The sequence below is a fragment of the Vipera berus genome, assembly GCF_964194415.1.
Source record: "Vipera berus genome assembly, chromosome: 8".
NCBI classification, from domain to species: domain Eukaryota; kingdom Metazoa; phylum Chordata; class Lepidosauria; order Squamata; family Viperidae; genus Vipera; species Vipera berus.
In genome coordinates this window covers 493,872-513,322 of record NC_138211.1, presented here as the reverse complement: position 1 = coordinate 513,322, position 19,451 = coordinate 493,872, and the positions used below count along the sequence as shown (strand labels likewise).

Below are 19,451 nucleotides of genomic sequence, written 5' to 3'. Positions count from 1 at the left end.
TTGTGCTGCCATTTTGAATTTCCTGTACCAGGTTATAAAAATAGAACACCTGTCTTGCTCAGGGCTCCTGGTAGCCCCTTTGCTTCTGATCAGAAATAAAGGGATACGTTTCCACTTTCCTTGGCCCTGCACTGTTTATTGGCTCTTGCGTGAACTACAGATTGGCTTTTAGCCATCACTTTTATTGCACTAATGTCTCAACTTTTTCCTCCCATAAGACGAGGCCTCAGATTGTCCCCTTCTTCTCTGGGTGACAGGAAACATTTCCCAAGCAGCAGGCTCAAAAGAAGCCAGGAAGGGTACTGAAGTTTGCCATGGATGTTACGGGCAGCTGGTTAAAGCCAATTTGCCTGGCTGCCTTGGGGTAAGTACAAGGATCGTGCTGTTTGAACTCCCAGATGGATGTTACAGGCAACGCCCCCCTCCCCTTCCTCTTCAGAAAGCCAGGACTCTGTTCCTAAACCAAGTTCCACAGAAGTCAGAATGCAGGGCTTACTCTTTATCTTCACCTCTCGTTAGAAATGAAAAAATGGGACACACCTGATCCAAAGTGTTTCAAAGATAAATCTACAGGTAATTCCATCAAGACTAGACAAATCGGCAAATACAGAGTTATCTGCAGCACTCGGACAGGGTTGAGTCAAATCACAGGGTTGCAGCCAGCAGGTCAGGAGAGAAGCGTAGAACGGCCTGCCGGTCTTCACGGCAATGTGCCTGCTGGGCGCACCTCCCTCCTCCCCCCAAGCAACCCCCTTGAAAAACACACACACACACACACACACACACACACACACACACACACACACACCCTCTCTGCAGGAAGCTTTTAATGCCCTGGCACTCCCTGCTGAAGGCCAAGGCAGCCATACCCAGCCGGGGCCTTCTGTGACAAACCTGCCTTGCAGCACATGGGGGTGGGGCGCACTCTCCCTGCAGCTGTGGAGTGCGAGCCTATCTAGGGAAAGCTGCAGGCATTCCTTTCTGGGCACAAGCAGCCCCCCAAGCTTGTCCTCCTGAGGGATCGGCTGATGGGGCAAGGGTAGGACAGCAAGAGCCCTGACCTGCAGACCCAAGCAGACAGAAGAGAAATCCAGTAGAGGGTTGGGGGCCCAACCTGCGCCATAGAAAGGGGAGCCATCCCACCTGGAATTGCCTTTGACAACCCTCCACTCCTAATTTCCAATGAGAAACATGGGGTTTCAGCGAAGCCTGTTCCAAATGTGTCCAAAAACCTGACTTCTAGGTAACAAAACGTTGATTTCCTTGTTGCCCCTCCTCCCACTCCCAGTCCGTTTCCAGGAACCTGCAGGAAGGGGCCAGCCCAACCTCAACACGTGTCCTCCCTCAATTCATGTGCATTGCCAGTCAGGGTCAGGAAGGGTACCCAGCTGGAGGTCAGGGTGGTGCAGTCCAGTCTCTCAGGGAGCCTCCAGGGCTGTGTCCCGCAGATGGTGCCTCCTTTCTCCCCTTCCCTGCTGTGCCCTGCAATGGACGGGGAACTCAGCAAGGGGCCTCCATTCCATGCCACCAAATCTGCCAAGATCTCTCTCTCTCCCTCCCCCCCTCTTACACACACACACACACACACACACACGATTCAGGCTGGAGGTAGCCCATGGGGGCTGCCCACTCCCCACCTAGGCTAAAAGAGGAGTGCTCAGCGGATACTCAGAGCAGTATGTTACATTCCTCATTCCACCAAGCGTCCATTTCCTATAGCTATTGGCAAGCCTTCCCACCCACACACCCGCAGGCCTTCACTTCCTTTGCACAGGAGGACAGGGGGATTGGGGCCACAGTGCATAGACAGCAGACAACCACTGGTGACGGTCAGAGGGGCTTTGGAGACAGCCGACGCAGAGGCTCCTCAGGGCTTCTCCACTGATGGGGTGCTCCCGTTGGCTTTGCTCTTTGTCCGACCCTTGAAGGAGAAACGCTTGATGAGGCGCCGCGAGAAGCTTCCAGATTTCTTCCTGGGGGCTGAGGCGCTGCTGGCGTTGGGCAAGTCATCATGCGACTGGCTGAGGCCTGCCTCCTTCTGTTTGTTCTTCCTCCGGAAGATCAGTTTGGTGCCACTTCGCAGGAAGCCCACTGCAGGAGGAGGAGACGGTGAACCTGCGCTGCTGGCTTGCCTGGCACAGGAGCGCCAAGCCTCCATTATGCTGGTTGGGGAATGGTTCAGAGACCCCCTCCTGAATCCTGGCTACTCCTACAAAAGAGGGCCAAGAGGTCCCTGCCCAAAAGGAAGCTGGCCTCCTTCCTCACCTTTGTGGTCTTTCAGACTCCGGGTCTCCAGGGCACCTGTTGAGCCAGTTTCAGATTCCATGTCATCTACTGAGGGTCTCTCGGAGATGTCTGAATGTGTTGTTTCGTCCAGATCCTGGCTCGCCGTCTGAGGCGAGTATGAACTTTCCAGCTGTTGCGTGGCATCACAGATGCTCGGCGGCGTGTATTCTGACAGACCAGCCGTGATGGAGTCTTCTTGCAGGGGATTTCCCAGTGACACTGCGTAGCCAAGGGAGAGGGCCATTTCGTCCTGTGCAATGGGTACCTGCAGATCGGGACAAAGAGAAGCTTAAAGTTGGGATGGGTGGGGATTGCCCTCACTTCCGGTTCCTTCTCAACAATAGAGCTTCCCAGAGTGCTCTGGAGTTGGGCAGCACGAGAGCCCAATCCAATGAATAAATGAAAATAAACAAAGCAGTGTCAACTCTCAACCAGATAAACTGCCAGTTACCTTGGAAACTCCCGAGATGATCAGTGTACTGCGCTTGGTTGGAGTCCTCTTTGCAGGCTTATTGGTCAGATCTGTCAGCTGCCTGATGGCTGTCTCGGCCACTGGATCCAGGCCGTTGGACACACAGCTGCTTCCTGGGGGAGAAGCAAGACACACTGCTCCAAGGTGCCAATTGCACAAAGTGGTTCTGGCAAACTCCTGGCTTTGCACAAGTGTATCGTGCCAGTGGCTGAGAGGCATCTCTTTTCATTCAGACTTGTTCAGGGTGATGTTAAACACGACAGTGACTGATTCTTCCTCCAGGCCAGCCAGCCAGCAAGGCAGGTAAGAACAAGAACATGCTGGCTGGCCCAGGTTAATTCAGCAAAGTGAATATAGATTTAAGTGGTGTGCTAAGCAATTCTTCCTATCCAATACTCTAAGCATTTCATCAAGGTAATCTGGTGCCTTCCAGTTATTCTGAAATCTTTCCCATGATCCACAGCTGTTTTGCCCAATCAGGCAATCCAAAATATCTGGAAGGAACCCAACTGTCCTCCTGTTTGGAACTGGCTCCCATCCCCATGTCTAGTCTGAGCCAAGGTCGGAGAGAAGGAAGACAGTGAAAAATTACAGACGCAGCTAGTTAACTGCTTCTTAAAAAAGGCCCATCTTGTTTTGGAGGGGCAGCATCCCACCAGCACTGTCCACCTCACAATCTCCCTAATTGTTGTTTTCTGACGTGACTCACTGCTACTGCAGGGAGATGCTCTGCTAGGACAGCCATTTTCTGGAAGCATCGTGGTGACCTTCTCTGTAACTTCTACTTTGGATGGAGATCTTGAGGGTGAATCTAGAGTGCAGGAGGAAGAAGGGCCAGCAAAGTGTCAATCACATCCAGCAGAAACCTCCCTTCAGCAACACCCACAGAAATGCACCATTCATTGTGCTAAGCACATTGATTTGTGCTTCTTAGATTGTAAGCTGCCCTGAGTCTTCGGAGAAGGGCGGGATATAAATGGGATTAAAAAAAAAATCATGCTTTGCACTATGTGCCTTCGTGGGGGTGGGGGTGGGGAGCAGCTGCTTCAAGAGGAATTCTGGCCTTGGTGCAGGCTCCCACCACTCAAGGGCTGCTCTCTCCTTATCGCTCAGGCTGAATGTGGCGTTGCTGCCCAGATCCATGTGATAAACCAGTTGGCTGATGGCTTGCAATCCTGGCTGGCTGGCTGAAATTAGGATATCTTACCAAGCTTACAGTCCAGCTTGGGCCTGGACTGGATGGTGGTGACGGTGGTGACAATAGTGCCATCGGGCATTATGGTCCGGCCCATCTCGATCTTCTTAGTGGGAGTGATGCTGGTGCGCAGGGAGGAGGCAGCCTGCAGCTCTGGCATGTCCTGGTGGAGCAGCTGCCAAGACGCCCAAATATAACTCAGAAAAGCAAAACCTGAGAAGCCAGCTTTCTGCCTCACATACACAAAGATTCAGCCACCCCAAATTGTCTGCTTTGGAGCTGATCAACTGAATCACACTGGCTGCCAACAGCTCAGCATGCCAGGAGATGGAGACCAACATCATGCTCTCCTGTGCCGAGAAAGGGGTTTCTTTGGGTTTTATTGCTTGAAAAAGGTAATATAAAGTTTTTATAAGCCACGCAGACTCATCAAAACATTCCCCCACCTCTATTGTTTGGACTTTGCCCAGCCCTGCGCTCAAAAGCAATGCGCTTGGCTTAAAGCTGAGAAACTGGGGGTTGAGTGGAGCAGACGAAAGCCTAAAGCAAGGCAGGCAATCACGAAGCAGAGTCTAGCCTCCCCTTCTGGCCTCTCACCTCCACGGCAATGGCTGCTGCTGGGGGCAGACCGTTGGGCACCCCTGGACTCAGCGGGTACAGCTGCTGCCCCTGCGGCTCTTTGGAGGAGGGGTCTATGGGGACAACCACAAATCCCCGAAGCAGGTCTGCAAGGAGAAACCCAGCGTGTGAGGCCCACTGAACCACAGCAGCTCCTTCCTCTCACAGATGCCAGCCAGAGCCACCCAGGTGAGACACTTCCACCCCCTTTCTGCTCTTCCAGCTGTTAGCTTGTAAGCCAAGCCCAGCCCCAGAGTTCCTCGGCCCCATGCACTCCTTCAGGGGCCCACAAATGACTTACCCTCTCCCGAAGTGCTGCCTTCAAACACTCTCAGCACCAACTCTTTGCTCCGTGGACCAAGCTCCCTGTCCCGGCAGGAAGGAAGCAGAGAGGCTGTCAGCCTCGCCCTGCTAGCTCTTTTCCTGGATCAGGGCCACTTTCTCACTGCCCAGCAGCTTGGAGGGCAGAGCTCTCCAAAGGAAGGGAGAGGGCCTGAAGCGCAGACAGCCTGGGGGGGGCAGCATTTGCCTTCTCCTCAGGGCAGGCCAGCCAGGACCGGTTTTGCTATTTTAGGATTCTGGCCATGACACCCATCCTTTCCCAGCTCCCCCCCCCCCGACCCAAATACCAGAAGCTCAGGACTCCTTACAGAAGCAGCTTGCTGGGCCACTCCACCTCAGCAGCCAGGCCGGCCGGCACAGGGCCTGTTCTCTTCTGCTGCTGAGGACTATCCAGCTCCACCTCACAGCACAGCAGTCCGTTTCCTGCAAGAGAGGCCCACAGCAGTGCAGCCGAAGTTCACCTCACCGGATTCTCCACCAGACACCCCCCCCCCTCCCAATGCGGCAGGAGACCAGAGGCCCGAGAGTGCCTGGAGTGCCTGGGTACCTTGGCTCTCCTGGGATCCCAGGTGCAGAGCTCGCAAGTTCTGGAGCAGCAGCTTGGGCATCAGGGCAGGCACTGAGCTGGAGAAGGATCCCGGGGACAGCCTGCTGCTGGGCTCCTGTGGGGGAGAGCCAGGGGACACTAAGTAGCTGGCTGGAGGAACCTCCCCCTCCCCCCTCAAACTTCTGAGGTGGCCCACGGGAAGTGCCAGAACTGCTGTTGTCCTTCTGTGATTCCCAGAGTCGATCAGTTTATGTGAAGCCTTTGCCCAGAATGGCCAAGCAGAATGCTAATAAGGATGTGAAATGGACACTGCCTTTCCTTTCCAGAGGTTGCCCTGGGTTCGAAGGAAGCAGGCAATGGAAATGCTGACCTACCCTCTTCACGGCCAACAGTGAAGGGGGCCAGCTGCAGATCTCCTGGCTGAAAGGAATGGTGGGTTCGGCCTTATCTTAATGCCCAGCCGGGCCTATTAAGTTTTCCCTCTCAACCCTCCACCCTTACCACGTTGGCATTCATAATGCAGGCCTTCAGATTCACCATCATGGCTGGCTGGGTGCTAATAATGGAGTCTTCAATCAGATTCTTGATGATAGACAGGTCCGCCTTGCCATCGTTTTCCTGCAAGGGGCACCAGGAAAATTATGCCAGACCAGTCAGCAGGGGAAGAGTTCCTTTCCCGGAGTGAGGGGAGACTTGGCCCTGCAAAGCTGCCACCACAAACACCAGCTGGGAAGCAGCTCTTCTCGGCTCCCACATGCCGGCAGGTTAATTCCTGCTCTTGCCAAGCATTCACTGAGTGCCCGCTGGGCTGGGTGGCAGTTTGCTAGGTGCCCAACACGATGCAGAGGTTTTATAAGGGCATCTGGTCCGATTGCAAAAACACCCCTGGGCTGCAGCATATACAGTAGCGAGTTTCAGTGAATGTCACCGTGAGCTACCTGGATTGGCCACCTGGCATCCTAGGCAGGCAGAGGGCCACACCTGCCCCAAGACATCCCTGCACAAGCCTGGTGCCAAATACCCCTTGCTTGGCAAGGTACCTGCAGGGCCTGGCAAGAGGCCCCCTGGGTCTCCTTGGCAGAAGCAGCGCAGAGCTCCATGAGGGAGGGGAGGGACAATGGGTGGGGGCTCCGTACTGCATTGCTGTCCCCTCCTTTGCTTACACTGTGCGGCTGGAGTCTCGGCGGGAGGGAGATCTTCCAGTTGGGCCTGTCTGTGAATGCCCAGGAGACCAGCAGCCCCTCAGCCTCCACCTCCTCCAGGCGGATCTCCAACTGGCCAATGGGACAAAGCCGATGTCAGGACAGATTGCCAGACAGGCTATGATCACCAAAAATAAATCCCACTAAAGGCAACATCAGCCATGCCGGATGCAGAGGCCAACCTTGCCTCAAACGCTGGGGCCCAAAGCACTCCACCACCCGCCACCCCAGACCAACTCATGGAGGGTTTTCAGCCTCCTCCTTCTGCCTCCTTCACCTGGGCCTGCTGTACAGCCAGGGAGACGCAATAGGTGTCCATAGAGACAGCTGCCGGAGACTGCTGGGCCACCAAGACCGGGAACTGCACTGTGTCAGTTGAAAGGAGGCACTGCAACACCTGGAGGCGGGAAAGGGATGGGCAGTCACGGTGCTCCTTCCCAGAGCAGAACAGCAGCATCTGCACAGCTGCTGCTGCTCCTCCTCCTCCTCCTCCTCTACCCCTTCCTCCATCTACAGTCAAAGCAGCAGCAGTGGAGCTCAGAAACTGCCATCCTGTCAGCTTTGACCTTCTGGAAAGAACTACTACCTCATTGGTTGGGGTTTGGAAAAAAGGCTTTAATTAAGTATTCCTGCCCGGTTTTCTTCCTGCAGTCTTTCCACAAAGCTGCTGGAGCTGGAACCTAGTTTGGGGGGGGGGAGACTTTCATCGAGAAAATAGGAGAGATTGTCGCTTCCCTGCAATCTTAGAGGAAAGCAAGTTAATCCGCTCAACTCCAGAGCTTAATCCAGATCCCTTTTCCAGAGCTGCTCTTCGTATTAGATGTAGATACATCCAAACCTCTCTGCTGCCATCTGATAATCTCTATTTGGCTGGGAGTTTCAAGCTCTGGCTGAGCATCTTGACCCCCATTCAGGTGGGTCTCCGGAGAGTCCCCCAGGGGTTATGGTGCACCCTTCTTGTACTCAGTGGAGGAGGGACCAACACTTCCAGAGCAAAGCACTTATCCAAGCAGCTGACATCCCAGGACTGTGTCCTTCTTATTTGCAGAGTTCAGTTCCCTGGCAATTTAAGCCTTCATCTCCAAGCCGACATCTGGTGCCTGTAAAAAGCAGCCCCTCCCCCCATTCTGCCACTCCTGTTCAGCTACAGTGCTCCCCACCTTCCTCCTGATCTGTGCTTCTCCTCTGTCTCTTCCCATGCAGGGCCACAGGACTTTAGGTTAGCTGCTGTGATCTAAGAGGTCAGCTGTCCAGTGATGGAGGGAAACTGCCAAGGTCAGCCTTCCTAGCCACCTGTCAATGCTTTGGCAAACCTCAGACCAAATATATGTTCCCCCCAGTTGCAGCTGTCCTTTAGGGACAGCAGAGGTTTCTAGCCCTCTGCATTTAGCTTCCTAAGGCTTTCTGGGGAATCTTCTGCAGTTTCAGAGAGGAGCCCAGCCCTGACACCCAGGCTGTCAGCTGGAGCCTAAGTGGGAAGACTCAGGGTGTGGGAGGGGGAGGTAACTGCCCGCAGGGCAGAAGCCCCTTGCCTGCAGAGTCCAAGCCAGTACTCTGCAGGCTGCTGGGAAGCTTCCCTGATTTAGGAAGGAGAGTGAATGGCAGGTGGTGAGAGATGTGAAAACTGGCTGGGTTCAAACCAGGGCCACACTTTGCAGGCAAAGGTGTTCGCGCTTGTGGCCCTCTGGAGAACTCACCATCCTGTGATCCGACTGGTCAGTGTAGGCCACGTGGCTGATCGTTACGGCTGGCAACTGCCGAGGGCTTTCCTCAAATGTGATCTGGACTGAGCTCTGGGAAGAAGAAAGCCCAGTTAGCCCGCAGGAGGGAGCCGATGTGGCAAGGTCATTTTCTCAGTCCAGGCTCTTCTGCAAGGGCATCCAGGAGTTCTTGGGCATGGGCTGACTTTTCAAGCCACAGAGGGAGACGCCTGGCCTCCACTGCCAGTCCAAGCTGGAGCAGCCGGGCAGGGTGCTGGCGATGTACAAGGCTTTCCCCTGCTGAAGTCCTGCACATTGCTTGGACTTTGGCCAAAATGCCAAGGAGAGATCCTAAAGCAATCCTGCTGGATCCGCTTGTTCAGAAAGAAAGAGGACTTGCTCTACCCTCTGGAAATATCAAAAATAAATGTGAGACACTTCCAGTGGTCGTGAACACCTGGAAATTTCCTCCATTCTCCCTAAGCATTATTCATAGGGAGCAGCCACCTCTCTCCCCCAACCTCCAGCTCACAGGATGGATGCAGCACCAGGTGAAGCAAGGGCCAAGTGGCCATGGAGCTGGTGCTGCCATGCCCTTCTCAGATAAGGACGGCAGGCTGGGCTGCTGGAAGGGCCAGCCTCCCCTCTCCCTTAGCCTCTGGGGTGGCCACTGAGTGGGAGAGGGGAGGCTGGTGGCCATCTAACTCTGTGGTCCTAGTCCTGGTACAGTCACAGCCCCAAAGCAAGAGATCCTTTTTCTCTGCAAGAAGAGAGTTCAGGTGCTTAAGATACAGAATAAGGCGTCCCCCTTCGAGGTCTGCAATACAGCAAACAGACCAACTATTCCTGGACTGAATTTATACCAAGGAATTAGAAACATAATAAAAGAAGCAATGAACGTAAGGCCTGTTACTAAGCAAACGGTACAAGGAAATTAGCTACATATGTTGAACAGCTCAACTGAGCAGTGTGCAAGTCCCAAGGGGGCCAGACTGTGCTGCACGTGATGTGCTGCACGTGAAAAGCCTTCTGGTGATTTCTCTCGTTTCCAAGCAAAGCACAATCCAGCCCCTTTGCACACAGCCTTTCCTTGCTCCAGTACCGGCTCTGCCTATGGGCCGATCTTACTGATGGAATGGCGAGAAAGAGGGCAGCACACAAGCACCAGGGTGAGAAAACATGGGACTCTGGTACAGGACTTAGGTCAGGGCTAGGCAACCTTGGCTCTTTTATGACTCATGGACTTCAACTCCCAGAATTCCTGAGCCAGCATGGCTCAGCATGGAAATCTCTCCCTTTCCCCTCAGCATGGCTGGCTCAGGAATTCTGGGAATTGAAGTCCACGAGTCATAAAAGAGCCAAGGTTGCCTAGCCCTGACTTACTTCCTACTCCAAAACTCTACTGAGAGGGACCTCTGCGCTGGTGACCGAACCTGGGGCAGCAGGCTTGCCAGCAGGTTCCTTGGATGCCAAAGTGATGGACGCCTGACGCTGTTTCTCTTCGGGGGTTATTTCCAGATGAATACTCTTCCCCTGCAGAAAACTCTGTGCCTACTGTCCACCTGTTCTTTGTTTCTCTTCCTGTGAGGAAAACTTCAGAGCCTCCAGGGAGAGATCTGGGCAAAGTAAGGTTGGCCAGAAGGACACTTAGGAATGGATGACCAGTCTAAGGAGGGAAGAGGGCAAGCTTAATCAGGAGCTACTGTGGTGCTGCCCGATCTTCCTTTTGCAAGAACAGTGGAACAAAGCAGGTTGGGTGAGGCTGTCCTGACCCCAAACACAGGGAGAGTGCAGCTCCAGAAGGAGGGGGACGCCAAGCTCAGCCTGATCGAGCAAAGGAAGTTCAGGCAACTGCATCTTTTCCAAAACAGGTTGTCTTCCTTAGGCAAATACCCAGAAAGGCCTACAGGGACCTTTGCTGCATTTAAGAAAACTACTCCTTAGGAAGTTTGCCCCCAGAGTAATAAGGATAATTAAGAGCTCTGACAGGCAGAAAGAAGTGCTCAAAAACTCTAGCTTTAAAACAGGGACCATTGGGGATCCGTTTCCTGTCCAACTCCAAATTTTAAGATGCCAAGAAACTTCTCCACAGCTCCCAAATGCTTGCACCGCCCAGAAAGGGGCTCCCTGCCAACCGGGCGGTCTCTCTTCATGGGACCCGGCCAATCGCGGCTTCCTTCATGCAGGAAACAGCGGAACTCGCCAGGTGGCCAGGAACGAGCAGGCCGGCGATCCGCCCCCCCCCCACACACACACACCAAGGATTAGCCAGGAGAAGCAGAAGCCGGCCAAGAGGGATCCATCAGCGGCGGCCGCCGGCAAGAGACCGCCAGGGGAGGGCGGCAGCTTTCCCGCGAGCGCAGCCCCTCATCGCTCCGCGGGGAGAGCCGGGCTTTCGGCCAGCGGCCGCGGCGAGCGAGCGAAGTGCCGCCCGCTCCGCTTCTTGCTCCCCCCCTCCCCCCTCCGGTCGGCCAGCCTTTGCCAGAGCGCAGCTCCGACGGCAGCTCCCCCGCCTGCCCGCTCCTCCCGGCCGGCTTACCCCGTGCTGGCGGGCCTGGTCGTTGAGCGCGCGCAGCCAGGCTCGCTGCCAGTTCTCGCGGAAGGCGCGGAAGGCGAAGAGCGAGGCGAGCAAGCCGCGGGGCCCATCCGCCGGAGAGCTCCCCGCGCCCTCCCGGGCCCGGGCCAGGCGCAGCACGGCCGCCCAGAGGCCGGCGGGGGCCGCCTGGTTCCGCGGGGCTCCTGCCGACCGTCCGCGGCCGCGCCATAGGCTCCGGGAGAGCTGCAGCAGCCAGGCCGAGACAGTGAGCAGGGAGGCGGCGAAGAGCAGCACCAGCACCGCCCAGCAACAGCCCAGCCCCGGCGCCGCTTCCATGGCGCGCCCGCCTCTCACGGGGCGTCCGGGGCACGCATGGCGAGGCCTCCTGGCCGGCCGAAGCGAGCGGGGGCGGCGCGGCTCCCCTCCTCCTTCCCGGAGCCGGCGCAGAGCTACATGGCAGCCGGGCTCTTCCGCCTCCCCTGACGGCCAAGCTGGGCGGGGCGCCGCGACGCTGAGAGCCGACGGCTGGGCCGGACTATCGCGCCGCCGCCCGCCCTGGGGCCGGGTCCGCCTTAAAGGCGCCTGACGGGACGCGGCTCGGCTGGCTCCTGCCCGCCACGAGGGGCGCGCCGAAGGGCCCGGAGCAGCTCGGCGAGCCCGGCATCCGACTGTCGCCGCCGCCGCCGCCTCGATCGCTCGATCGGCCAGGGAAGCGCGGGTGCGCTGAGTAGCCCCGCGCCCCTTCGGGTCTGGGGCGGCGCTCAAGGCAGGCAGGCCCGCCGGGCGGAGCGCTTCCCCGCCTCTCCGTCCCCCGGAGGGCTGCGGCGGCGGGGCGAGCGCGGAGGGTCCCTCGGAAGCTGCCCCCTCGCCGCCTTCGGCTGGCCCGGCCCGCGCCTGGGCGGAGGGGCAGCGCGCAAGAGCCGGGAGGGCGGGGAGCGGCGCCCGACGTGCCGCGCCGCGGTCCCTTTAACGGGCCCCGCCCGCCGGCCCGCGAGCGAGCGGGTGACGTGGGGCCGCAGGCAGGTGTCGCGTGACGGGCGAGCGGGCCGCCATTCCGAGGCGTCCGCGGGGGATCCGGGCAGGAGCGGTGCCGGAGTCCGCGGGGCGGCGGCGCGATGTGGAAGCTGCCGCTGCTGCCGCTGCTGATCAACCTGGGCGGCTCGGCGCTGGGCTGCTGGGCCACGCTGCGCCTGATCCCGGCCTTCCGCGAGCACTTCCTGGCGGCGCGGCTGTGCGGGGCCGACCTGAACAAGCGCTCCAGGCAGCCCGTGTGAGTGGCCGGGCGGCGGGGGGGCGGCGGCGGGGCGGGGCGGGGGGCCGGGACTGAGCGGCGGCGTTCTCCTCCGCAGCCCGGAGTCGCAGGGCGTGATCAGCGGCGCCGTCTTCCTGCTCCTGCTCTTCTGCTTCATCCCGGTGCCCTTCCTGAGCTGCTTCTCCGAGGAGCGCTGCCAGGCCTTCCCGCACCACGAGGTCAGCCGGGCCGGGTCAGGGCGGGCAGGGGAGCCCCGCGGGGGCGGCGGCGCTGACGGCCCTCCCGCTCCGCGCCTGCCTCGCAGCTGGTGGCGCTGGTGGGAGCCCTCCTGGCCATCTGCTGCATGATCTTCCTGGGCTTCGCTGACGACGTCCTCAACCTGCGCTGGCGCCACAAGCTGCTGCTGCCCACCGCCGCCTCCCTGCCGCTGCTGATGGTCTACTTCACCAACTCTGGCAACACCACCATCGTGGTGCCCAAGCCCTTCCGGCGGCTGCTGGGCGTCTACCTCGACCTGGGTGAGGGCACCCCACACCCCCCCCCCGCCTGTGGCTCCCCGCCCTGCTGCTGCTGCTGTGGGAGGCTGCGAGGGCAGCCCTGGGGCTGACTGGTGGAGGGTCAAAGCGGGTCTCCTCCGCCGTGTGCTTTTCCTGCAGGGATACTGTACTACGTGTACATGGGCATGCTGGCCGTCTTCTGTACCAACGCAATCAACATTCTGGCTGGGATTAACGGTCTGGAAGCCGGGCAGTCTTTGGTGATCGCTGCCTCCATCATTGCTTTCAATATTGCAGAGCTGTCGGGTGGGTACTCGTTTAGCCTCCTCTCGGCAAAGGCCAGTTGGGCCCTGCCAGTTGGCTAACCTGCCTGCTCCTTATTTGCCTTCTCGCAGGGGATTGCAAGGATGACCACGTCTTCTCCCTCTACTTCATGATTCCTTTTTTCTTTACCACGCTAGGACTGCTGTACCACAATTGGTAAGAGCCCCCCCACACCCACACTTTTGAAGGCAAAGGCCAGCCTTTTCTCACGGCAGAATCTGCAGTCCTTATAGGGCGAATTGTGGGTGACAGTTTGAGAGTCTGGAGGATTTACACAACTCCCCATAGGGCACTTTGGAACCTTCTTTCCTGAGAAGGAAGATATAGTCACGGAGTAATCTGATTTCAAGTGGAAACGGACACCTAACACAATCCTTGGTTGTATAAACAGAGGCATAGAATCAAAATCACGTGAAGTGTTAGTACCGCTTTATAAAGCCTTAGTAAGGCCACACCTGGACTACTGCATCCAGTTTTGGTCTCCGCAATGTAAAAAAAAATGTTGAGACTTTGAAAAAAAAAGTGCAGAGAGGAGCAAGACGATCAAAGGCCTGGAGACTAAAACATACGAAGAACGTTTGCAGGATTTGGGAATGGCCAGTCTAGAGAAAAGAAGGACCAGGGGGGACAGGATGGCAGTATTCCAATATTTGAGGGGCTGCCACAAAGATGAGAGGGTCAATTTATTTTCCAAAGGGCAAGACAAGAAACAGTGGATGAAAACAAAGAGAGAAGCAGCCTGGAATTAAGGGGAAACTTCCTAACAGTCAGGACAATTAACCAGTGAAACCACTTGCCTCCAGAAGTTGCGGGTGTTCATTACTAGAAGTTTTTAAGAGACTGGACGGTCACTTGTCTGAAATGGTCTAGGGTCTCCTGCTTGAGCAAGGGGCTGGGCGAGAAGACCTCCAAAGTCCCTTCCAGCTCTGCATTAAGTGCCTTCTCTTTATTATGGATGATGCTTCTTTCTGCCTTCTGTGGGGAGAAGTCTTTACTGAGTTGCCACATCTGCTTTCTCTCCGGCCTTACTGCAGGTACCCCTCCCGTGTGTTTGTGGGAGACACCTTCTGCTATTTTGCTGGCATGACCTTTGCTGTGGTGGGCATCCTTGGGCATTTCAGCAAGACAATGCTTCTCTTCTTCATCCCCCAAGTGGTCAACTTTCTCTACTCGCTGCCCCAGCTTTTCCACATCATTCCGTGCCCCCGCCATCGATTGCCCAGGTAAGAAAAAGGGTGAGCCTGCGTGCTGCTTGGCTGCAACCAGAATAAGAGCCAAGAAAAGCGCTATTCCTTTCAAAGCAGGCTTCTGAGAAAGGCCATGGTCCTGGGCAAAGATCGGGGCTGTAAATCCCATTGGTTGAGATCTGTATTTTATTTTATTTATATTTCACATTTTTGAACCCACCCATCTCCTTCACCTACGGACTTGTCAGATCAAACTGCACAAAGGATCCTCTCACTTTTACTCAGAACCATTCCTTTTCTTGGGGTGAAGGTTGCCTGCCTTGATCAGGTGCCCTCTGCAGTCCCTTACTACAACCGGGTTTCTGCTCATCCTGGTCTTGGCTGCATCCCCCTTTCCCCCCTGACTGCCTCCGTCTCTGCCTTCAGATTCAACACAGATACAGGGAAGCTAGAGATGAGCTACTCGAGATTCAAGTCAAAGAACCTCTCTCCTTGGGGAGCATACACTCTCAAGGTAACTGTTAACCAAAGCAGCAATCTTCTGAGAGTGTCTTGGCTCTTTTCCCTCATGCTGATGAAGCTTTACCTGATCAGTAAAACGTGTTTCTCTCCAGGTAGCTGAGACACTCTGCCTAGTTGATGTGCGTCAGGGAACAGACAAAGACGGAGAATTTACAGAATGCAATAACATGACCCTTATTAACTTTGTGCTGAAGCTAAAAGGACCAACTCCTGAACAAAACTTGACGGTTCTGCTGCTGCTAATCCAGGTAAGGAGCACTTTTGGGGGGGGGGCAGTTCAGGGATGCTCCCTTGGGGATGACAGTTGTGCCCTTTTCAACAAAACCTACTAAGGGTAAGATTAAGCAGTTTCAGTTTCCACAGTACACACGCTGTTGCCTGACTGCTGTGGTATATTACATGAAACTGGCCAAGGGTTTTGCAAAGCAGGATGCATAGCCAGGGGTACTTTGCATCCTAGCAGTTACAACGAGGTGAGCAAAGCCTCAATATGATGAGTTATGAGCCATCAGCTGCACGTTTGCACTATCCTCCCCCTTCTCCTTTCTGTCTTGAGGTTGCCGGTAGCTTGGTAGCTTTTGGTATCCGGTACCAGCTTGTGCGGCTGTTTTATGATGCCTGAGCCAAGGTGGCCATTTGCTCCTCCTCCTCTGCCCCTGTTATCCAATGCATCTGAGAAAAGCCCAGGGCCTTCTTAGCTCCTGGCAGAAGGTCTGCTGCTCTTGCTGCTGTTGCTGCTGTTGGGAAGATCAGACCAGCCAAAGGGTCCAAACCTTGGCCTCTCCTAGACGCAGCTTGGAAGCCACATTTCCACCCCTAGTGATCTCAGGGTGCCTGTGGGTATCCTTGGGAGGGAATCCAACAGAGTCAACGCCTGTAGCAACTGGTGAAGCAGGGGACACTCAGCTTCGTAAATGGTTTCTTTGCCGTTTACTCCAAGGGAGGATTTGCTTTTGGTTTCTTCAGTTTGTGCTGAAAGAACTTCGTGTATTTGAGATATTGCTCTGGAGCCTGTTTAGAACTGCTGTGCCCCCACCTTTCCCACAAACTCTGCTGGGTATAAATTTGTACTGAGTTCTTCTACACCCCATTTTGTACCCAACATATTTATGCATCAGACTACCGTAGTGGGGTGAAGTGGAGATCGAGCATTTTGAGGACACGGTGTAGGAATGGGCAGAGGGTGAGCTGGGGAGGCGGCTGTGGCAGAGGCACGTGGCCCACGGTTGATGGCCTCATTATGCAAATCTGCAACTTGAAGACAAAATCTCTGGTCCTGGTGACCGGCCCAGATTGGATCCTGCAACATTATACTGGGAGGCGTATATTTGCCTTCATTCATATGTGTATAACTGATGTCATCAATTTGGAAGAGGTGGAAGGTTTTTGCAGAGAGCTTGTTGAGAGGATGTTGGATACACAAAATACAAGAAATGCTAAAAAGCTCTTCACTTTTGCCTTTAGGCAGGGTGAAGGAAAAGGGGGAAAAAGAGAAAAAGAAAAAATTTCTTTTGATATGAAAGGAACAAGAAAAGGAACCGATAGGCCCTCTAATGGGAGTAGAGGGCAAGAGGTGACAGGCAGCAGGGAGAAAGCAGAACTGCTTAATTCCTTCTTTGCCTGTTTTTTACGCAAAAGGAGGAAATAGCCCAACCTACCAAAAGCAGCACAGAGAGAGATGTCTCTCTAGAGTTTCTCAGTCATCCAGGTCATGGTTGTCCCATTTGCATTTTTTTTAGACAGTCACTGAGGCCATTTGGAAGTTTACCTGTGTCTTCAGGGTCACCTGAGTAGTGCAAACGTATGTGGTCCTGGATGGCTGTGAATCTCTATAGATGTTTAGCCATGCACTTTGGGATGAACACCCTTCAAATGGTGAGAGTATGAATGGATTTCCAGAAAACATTGCAGACTGCAGGAACCGTTTGCGCTTCAGTTTGAGATGCAGACAACACAGACTCATCCCAAACTGCCTGTGCCTGTTTTCAACCGTAAAGGGACACAGGGCAGAAAACATCCTGCCGCCAAGAAGGCTTTACGCATGTTTGCACTACTCAGCTGACCCTGGGGACAGGTAAATCTCCAAATGGCCTCTCTTAAAACGGGTGTCAAACCCAATCGCATTGTGGGCCGTATTGTGACGTATTGGGATTTGTTTTGCCCTTGCGGGGCCGGGCTGGGTGTGGCCTGTTTGACATGCCTGCTCTAAAAGATTGCAAATGACCAGCTGTCTGCAAAGAATATAAATCCATTTCCCCCTGTCCAGTCAGAGCTGAAGAAGTTTCTTGGATGAGAAGTGAAATGTCTTCAAAAGAAAAATAAAGTCCAGTTACCTCATGAGAAAGCACCTTTGGGACACACACACACACAGAGAGAACAGGTATACAAGTCAAAATAAGAAAGAGATTAGTAAGAGAATACCTATCCACCCTGGAGGAATACAAATCATCTGGGCCACATGGTTTGCATCCCAGGATTCTTAAATGTGTTGGCAGATGTAATTTCGGAGTCACGGAATGTAATCTTTCAAATATCTTGTAATACAGGGAACTGGAAAAGGGCTGATGTCCCAATCTATAAAAAGGGGAGAAATGGTTCCAGGAAATTATAGAACAATCAATTTGATGTCAATACCTGGGAAAATCCTGGAAAAGATAATTGAACAGAGGATTTGTGAACACCTAGAAACAAGATGATTACTAGAAGCCAGTATGAGTTTGTTAAAAACAGATCATACCAGACAAACCTTATTGCCTTTTCTGATAGTGACTGAATTAATGAACTAATGAAAGGTCATAGACGTAGTGTACTAGGACTTCAATCAGGCATCTGACAAAGTGGGCTGCAGCCTACTTTCTGGTAAGATAGAGCAATGTCAGGTACACAGTACCACCACCAGATGGATTCGCAACTGGCTGACGAACTACACCCAGCATATTGTCCTCAATGGAACTACATTTACATGGAGGGAAGCATGGAGTGGGATACCTCACAGTTCCATCTTCAGCATCTTAATAAATCATCTAGATGAGGGGATAGAAGAGGAACTCACTGAATTTGCAGATGACATCGAGCTGGGGGAAAGGAGCCCCCCAAGGAGCTTGATAGACTTGAACACTGACCCCTATCTAACAAGGTGTAGCTTAGTGCTGAGAAATTAAGGTCCTGCACATAGACAGGGAAAACCATCGGTATAGAATAGGTGATGCCTGTCTCAACAGGTCTAGGCGAGAGAATCAGCCGTGTGCTGCAAGCTGCCAAAAAGGCCAAGGCAGTTCTGGGCTGCGTCAACAGAGGAACAGCGTCACGATTACAAGCAGTGATAGTACCGCTGTGTACCACACTGGTAAGGCTACGCTTGGAATACTGCACCCAGTTCTGGTTACCATGATAGAAAAAAAGGTTGCTGGAGCTCCAGAAAGAGCAACAAAGAAGAAAAAGGGTCTGGAGACTAAATTGTACGGTGAACAGTGGAGGGAGCTGGGTATGCCTAGCCTCGAGGACAGGATTGGGGGGGCGTCCCAGACAGGAGAGGATCGACTTATTTTCCAAAGCAGCAGGCGGCAGGGCAAGAAGTAAAGGGAGGAAGCCTTTTAAAGAGAGATTCATCGTAGAAATTTTCTGAGAGCGAAAATAATCAGTGAATTAACTTGCTTCCCGGAGTTGTGGGAGTTGCACCACTGGAGGCTTTAAAAAACAGACTGGGCAACCATTTGAGATGGTGCAAAGCTCTTGCCTTGAGCAGGGGGTTGGACTAGAAGATCTCCCAGGTCTTTTCCAACCCCGGGATTCTACGTTCTATGATTTCGCACCGTCGCGTCGGTTCGACTACAGGCGGCTTATTCAGGAAGGACTCCTCCGAGGCGGCTTTTTGCCAACCTTTGAATCGCGCGCGCTGCCTGCTCAGTGGCCCTGGCATCAGCCAATGACCAGGAGCGCGGGGCGGAGAGTCCAATCGGCGGCCGCGGCGGGAGGGCCAGCGTGAGAAGCGCGGGCCATATAAAGGTGGCGCCTCCCGCTCGGCGGCTCCTCGCTTCCTCCGGCGCTCGGGATGTCGGGCCGCGGCAAGGCGGGCGGCGGGAAGGCCCGGGCCAAGGCCAAGTCGCGCTCGTCGCGCGCCGGGCTGCAGTTCCCGGTGGGCCGCGTGCATCGCCTGCTGCGACGCGGGAACTACGCGGAGCGGGTCGGGGCCGGCGCTCCCGTTTACCTGGCGGCGGTGCTGGAGTACCTGACGGCCGAGATCCTGGAGCTGGCGGGCAACGCGGCACGCGACAACCGCAAGACGCGCATCGTCCCGCGTCACGTCCAGCTGGCGGTGCGCAACGACGAGGAGCTCGGCCGCCTCCTGGGCCGCGTGACCATCGCGCAGGGCGGCGTCCTGCCCAACATTCCCGCCGCGCTCCTGCCCCGGAAGGCCGCGGCCCAGGGCGGCGGGACGGCGGCGGGACGCAAGAAAGGGACCCTCCAGGCCTCGCAGGAGTACTAGGTGCGGCGGCCGCGGGGCAACCGGAGCCCGGCCGAGGCGGAGAAGCTGGGCGAGCGGGAGCAGCGGACCCTCTGCCGGCGCCACGTGCTTGGACTCGCGACTGCGGGCGGCGGGAAGGGGCGGCCAGCGTCCCACTCGATGGCGGGGCTGTTCGCGGCCTCACCCCAATAAAAGGAAGTTGAAAATGCGCGCTCGTCCGGTACTTTGTGAGCCCCTCCCCCGCGCGCAAACTAGGATGGGGGGAATCGAGGGTGGGTCTCCGGCCGCATTGACCCATGGGGGGTG

General features: G+C 55.3%; 3 protein-coding genes across 3 annotated transcripts; 2 read left to right on the top strand and 1 right to left on the bottom strand.

The window, feature by feature from the left end:
* Positions 1-484: 484 nt before the first annotated feature.
* Positions 485-11,428, bottom strand: C2CD2L (C2CD2 like). Its single transcript, XM_081333722.1, has 14 exons — positions 10,902-11,428; positions 8,360-8,455; positions 6,940-7,059; positions 6,624-6,734; positions 5,962-6,078; positions 5,461-5,575; positions 5,222-5,336; positions 4,873-4,937; positions 4,551-4,678; positions 3,966-4,128; positions 3,468-3,569; positions 2,738-2,871; positions 2,266-2,551; positions 485-2,091 (listed from the first exon to the last, which is right to left on the bottom strand). The coding sequence occupies exons 1-14, from the start codon at positions 11,232-11,234 to the stop codon at positions 1,868-1,870; spliced, it is 2,109 nt and encodes a 702-aa protein (XP_081189848.1). The 5' UTR covers positions 11,235-11,428; the 3' UTR covers positions 485-1,867.
* Positions 11,429-11,907: 479 nt separating this feature from the next.
* Positions 11,908-15,765, top strand: DPAGT1 (dolichyl-phosphate N-acetylglucosaminephosphotransferase 1). The gene is made up of 9 exons (XM_081333723.1): positions 11,908-12,168; positions 12,248-12,368; positions 12,455-12,668; positions 12,807-12,953; positions 13,043-13,127; positions 14,006-14,194; positions 14,585-14,672; positions 14,773-14,928; positions 15,237-15,765. Exons 1-9 carry the CDS (start codon positions 12,014-12,016, stop codon positions 15,300-15,302), a joined length of 1,221 nt encoding a protein of 406 aa, XP_081189849.1. The 5' UTR covers positions 11,908-12,013; the 3' UTR covers positions 15,303-15,765.
* Positions 15,766-15,902: 137 nt separating this feature from the next.
* Positions 15,903-19,353, top strand: H2AX (H2A.X variant histone). Its single transcript, XM_081333729.1, has one exon. It carries the CDS (start codon positions 18,732-18,734, stop codon positions 19,164-19,166), a length of 435 nt encoding a protein of 144 aa, XP_081189855.1. The 5' UTR covers positions 15,903-18,731; the 3' UTR covers positions 19,167-19,353.
* The last annotated feature ends 98 nt before the right edge of the window (positions 19,354-19,451 follow it).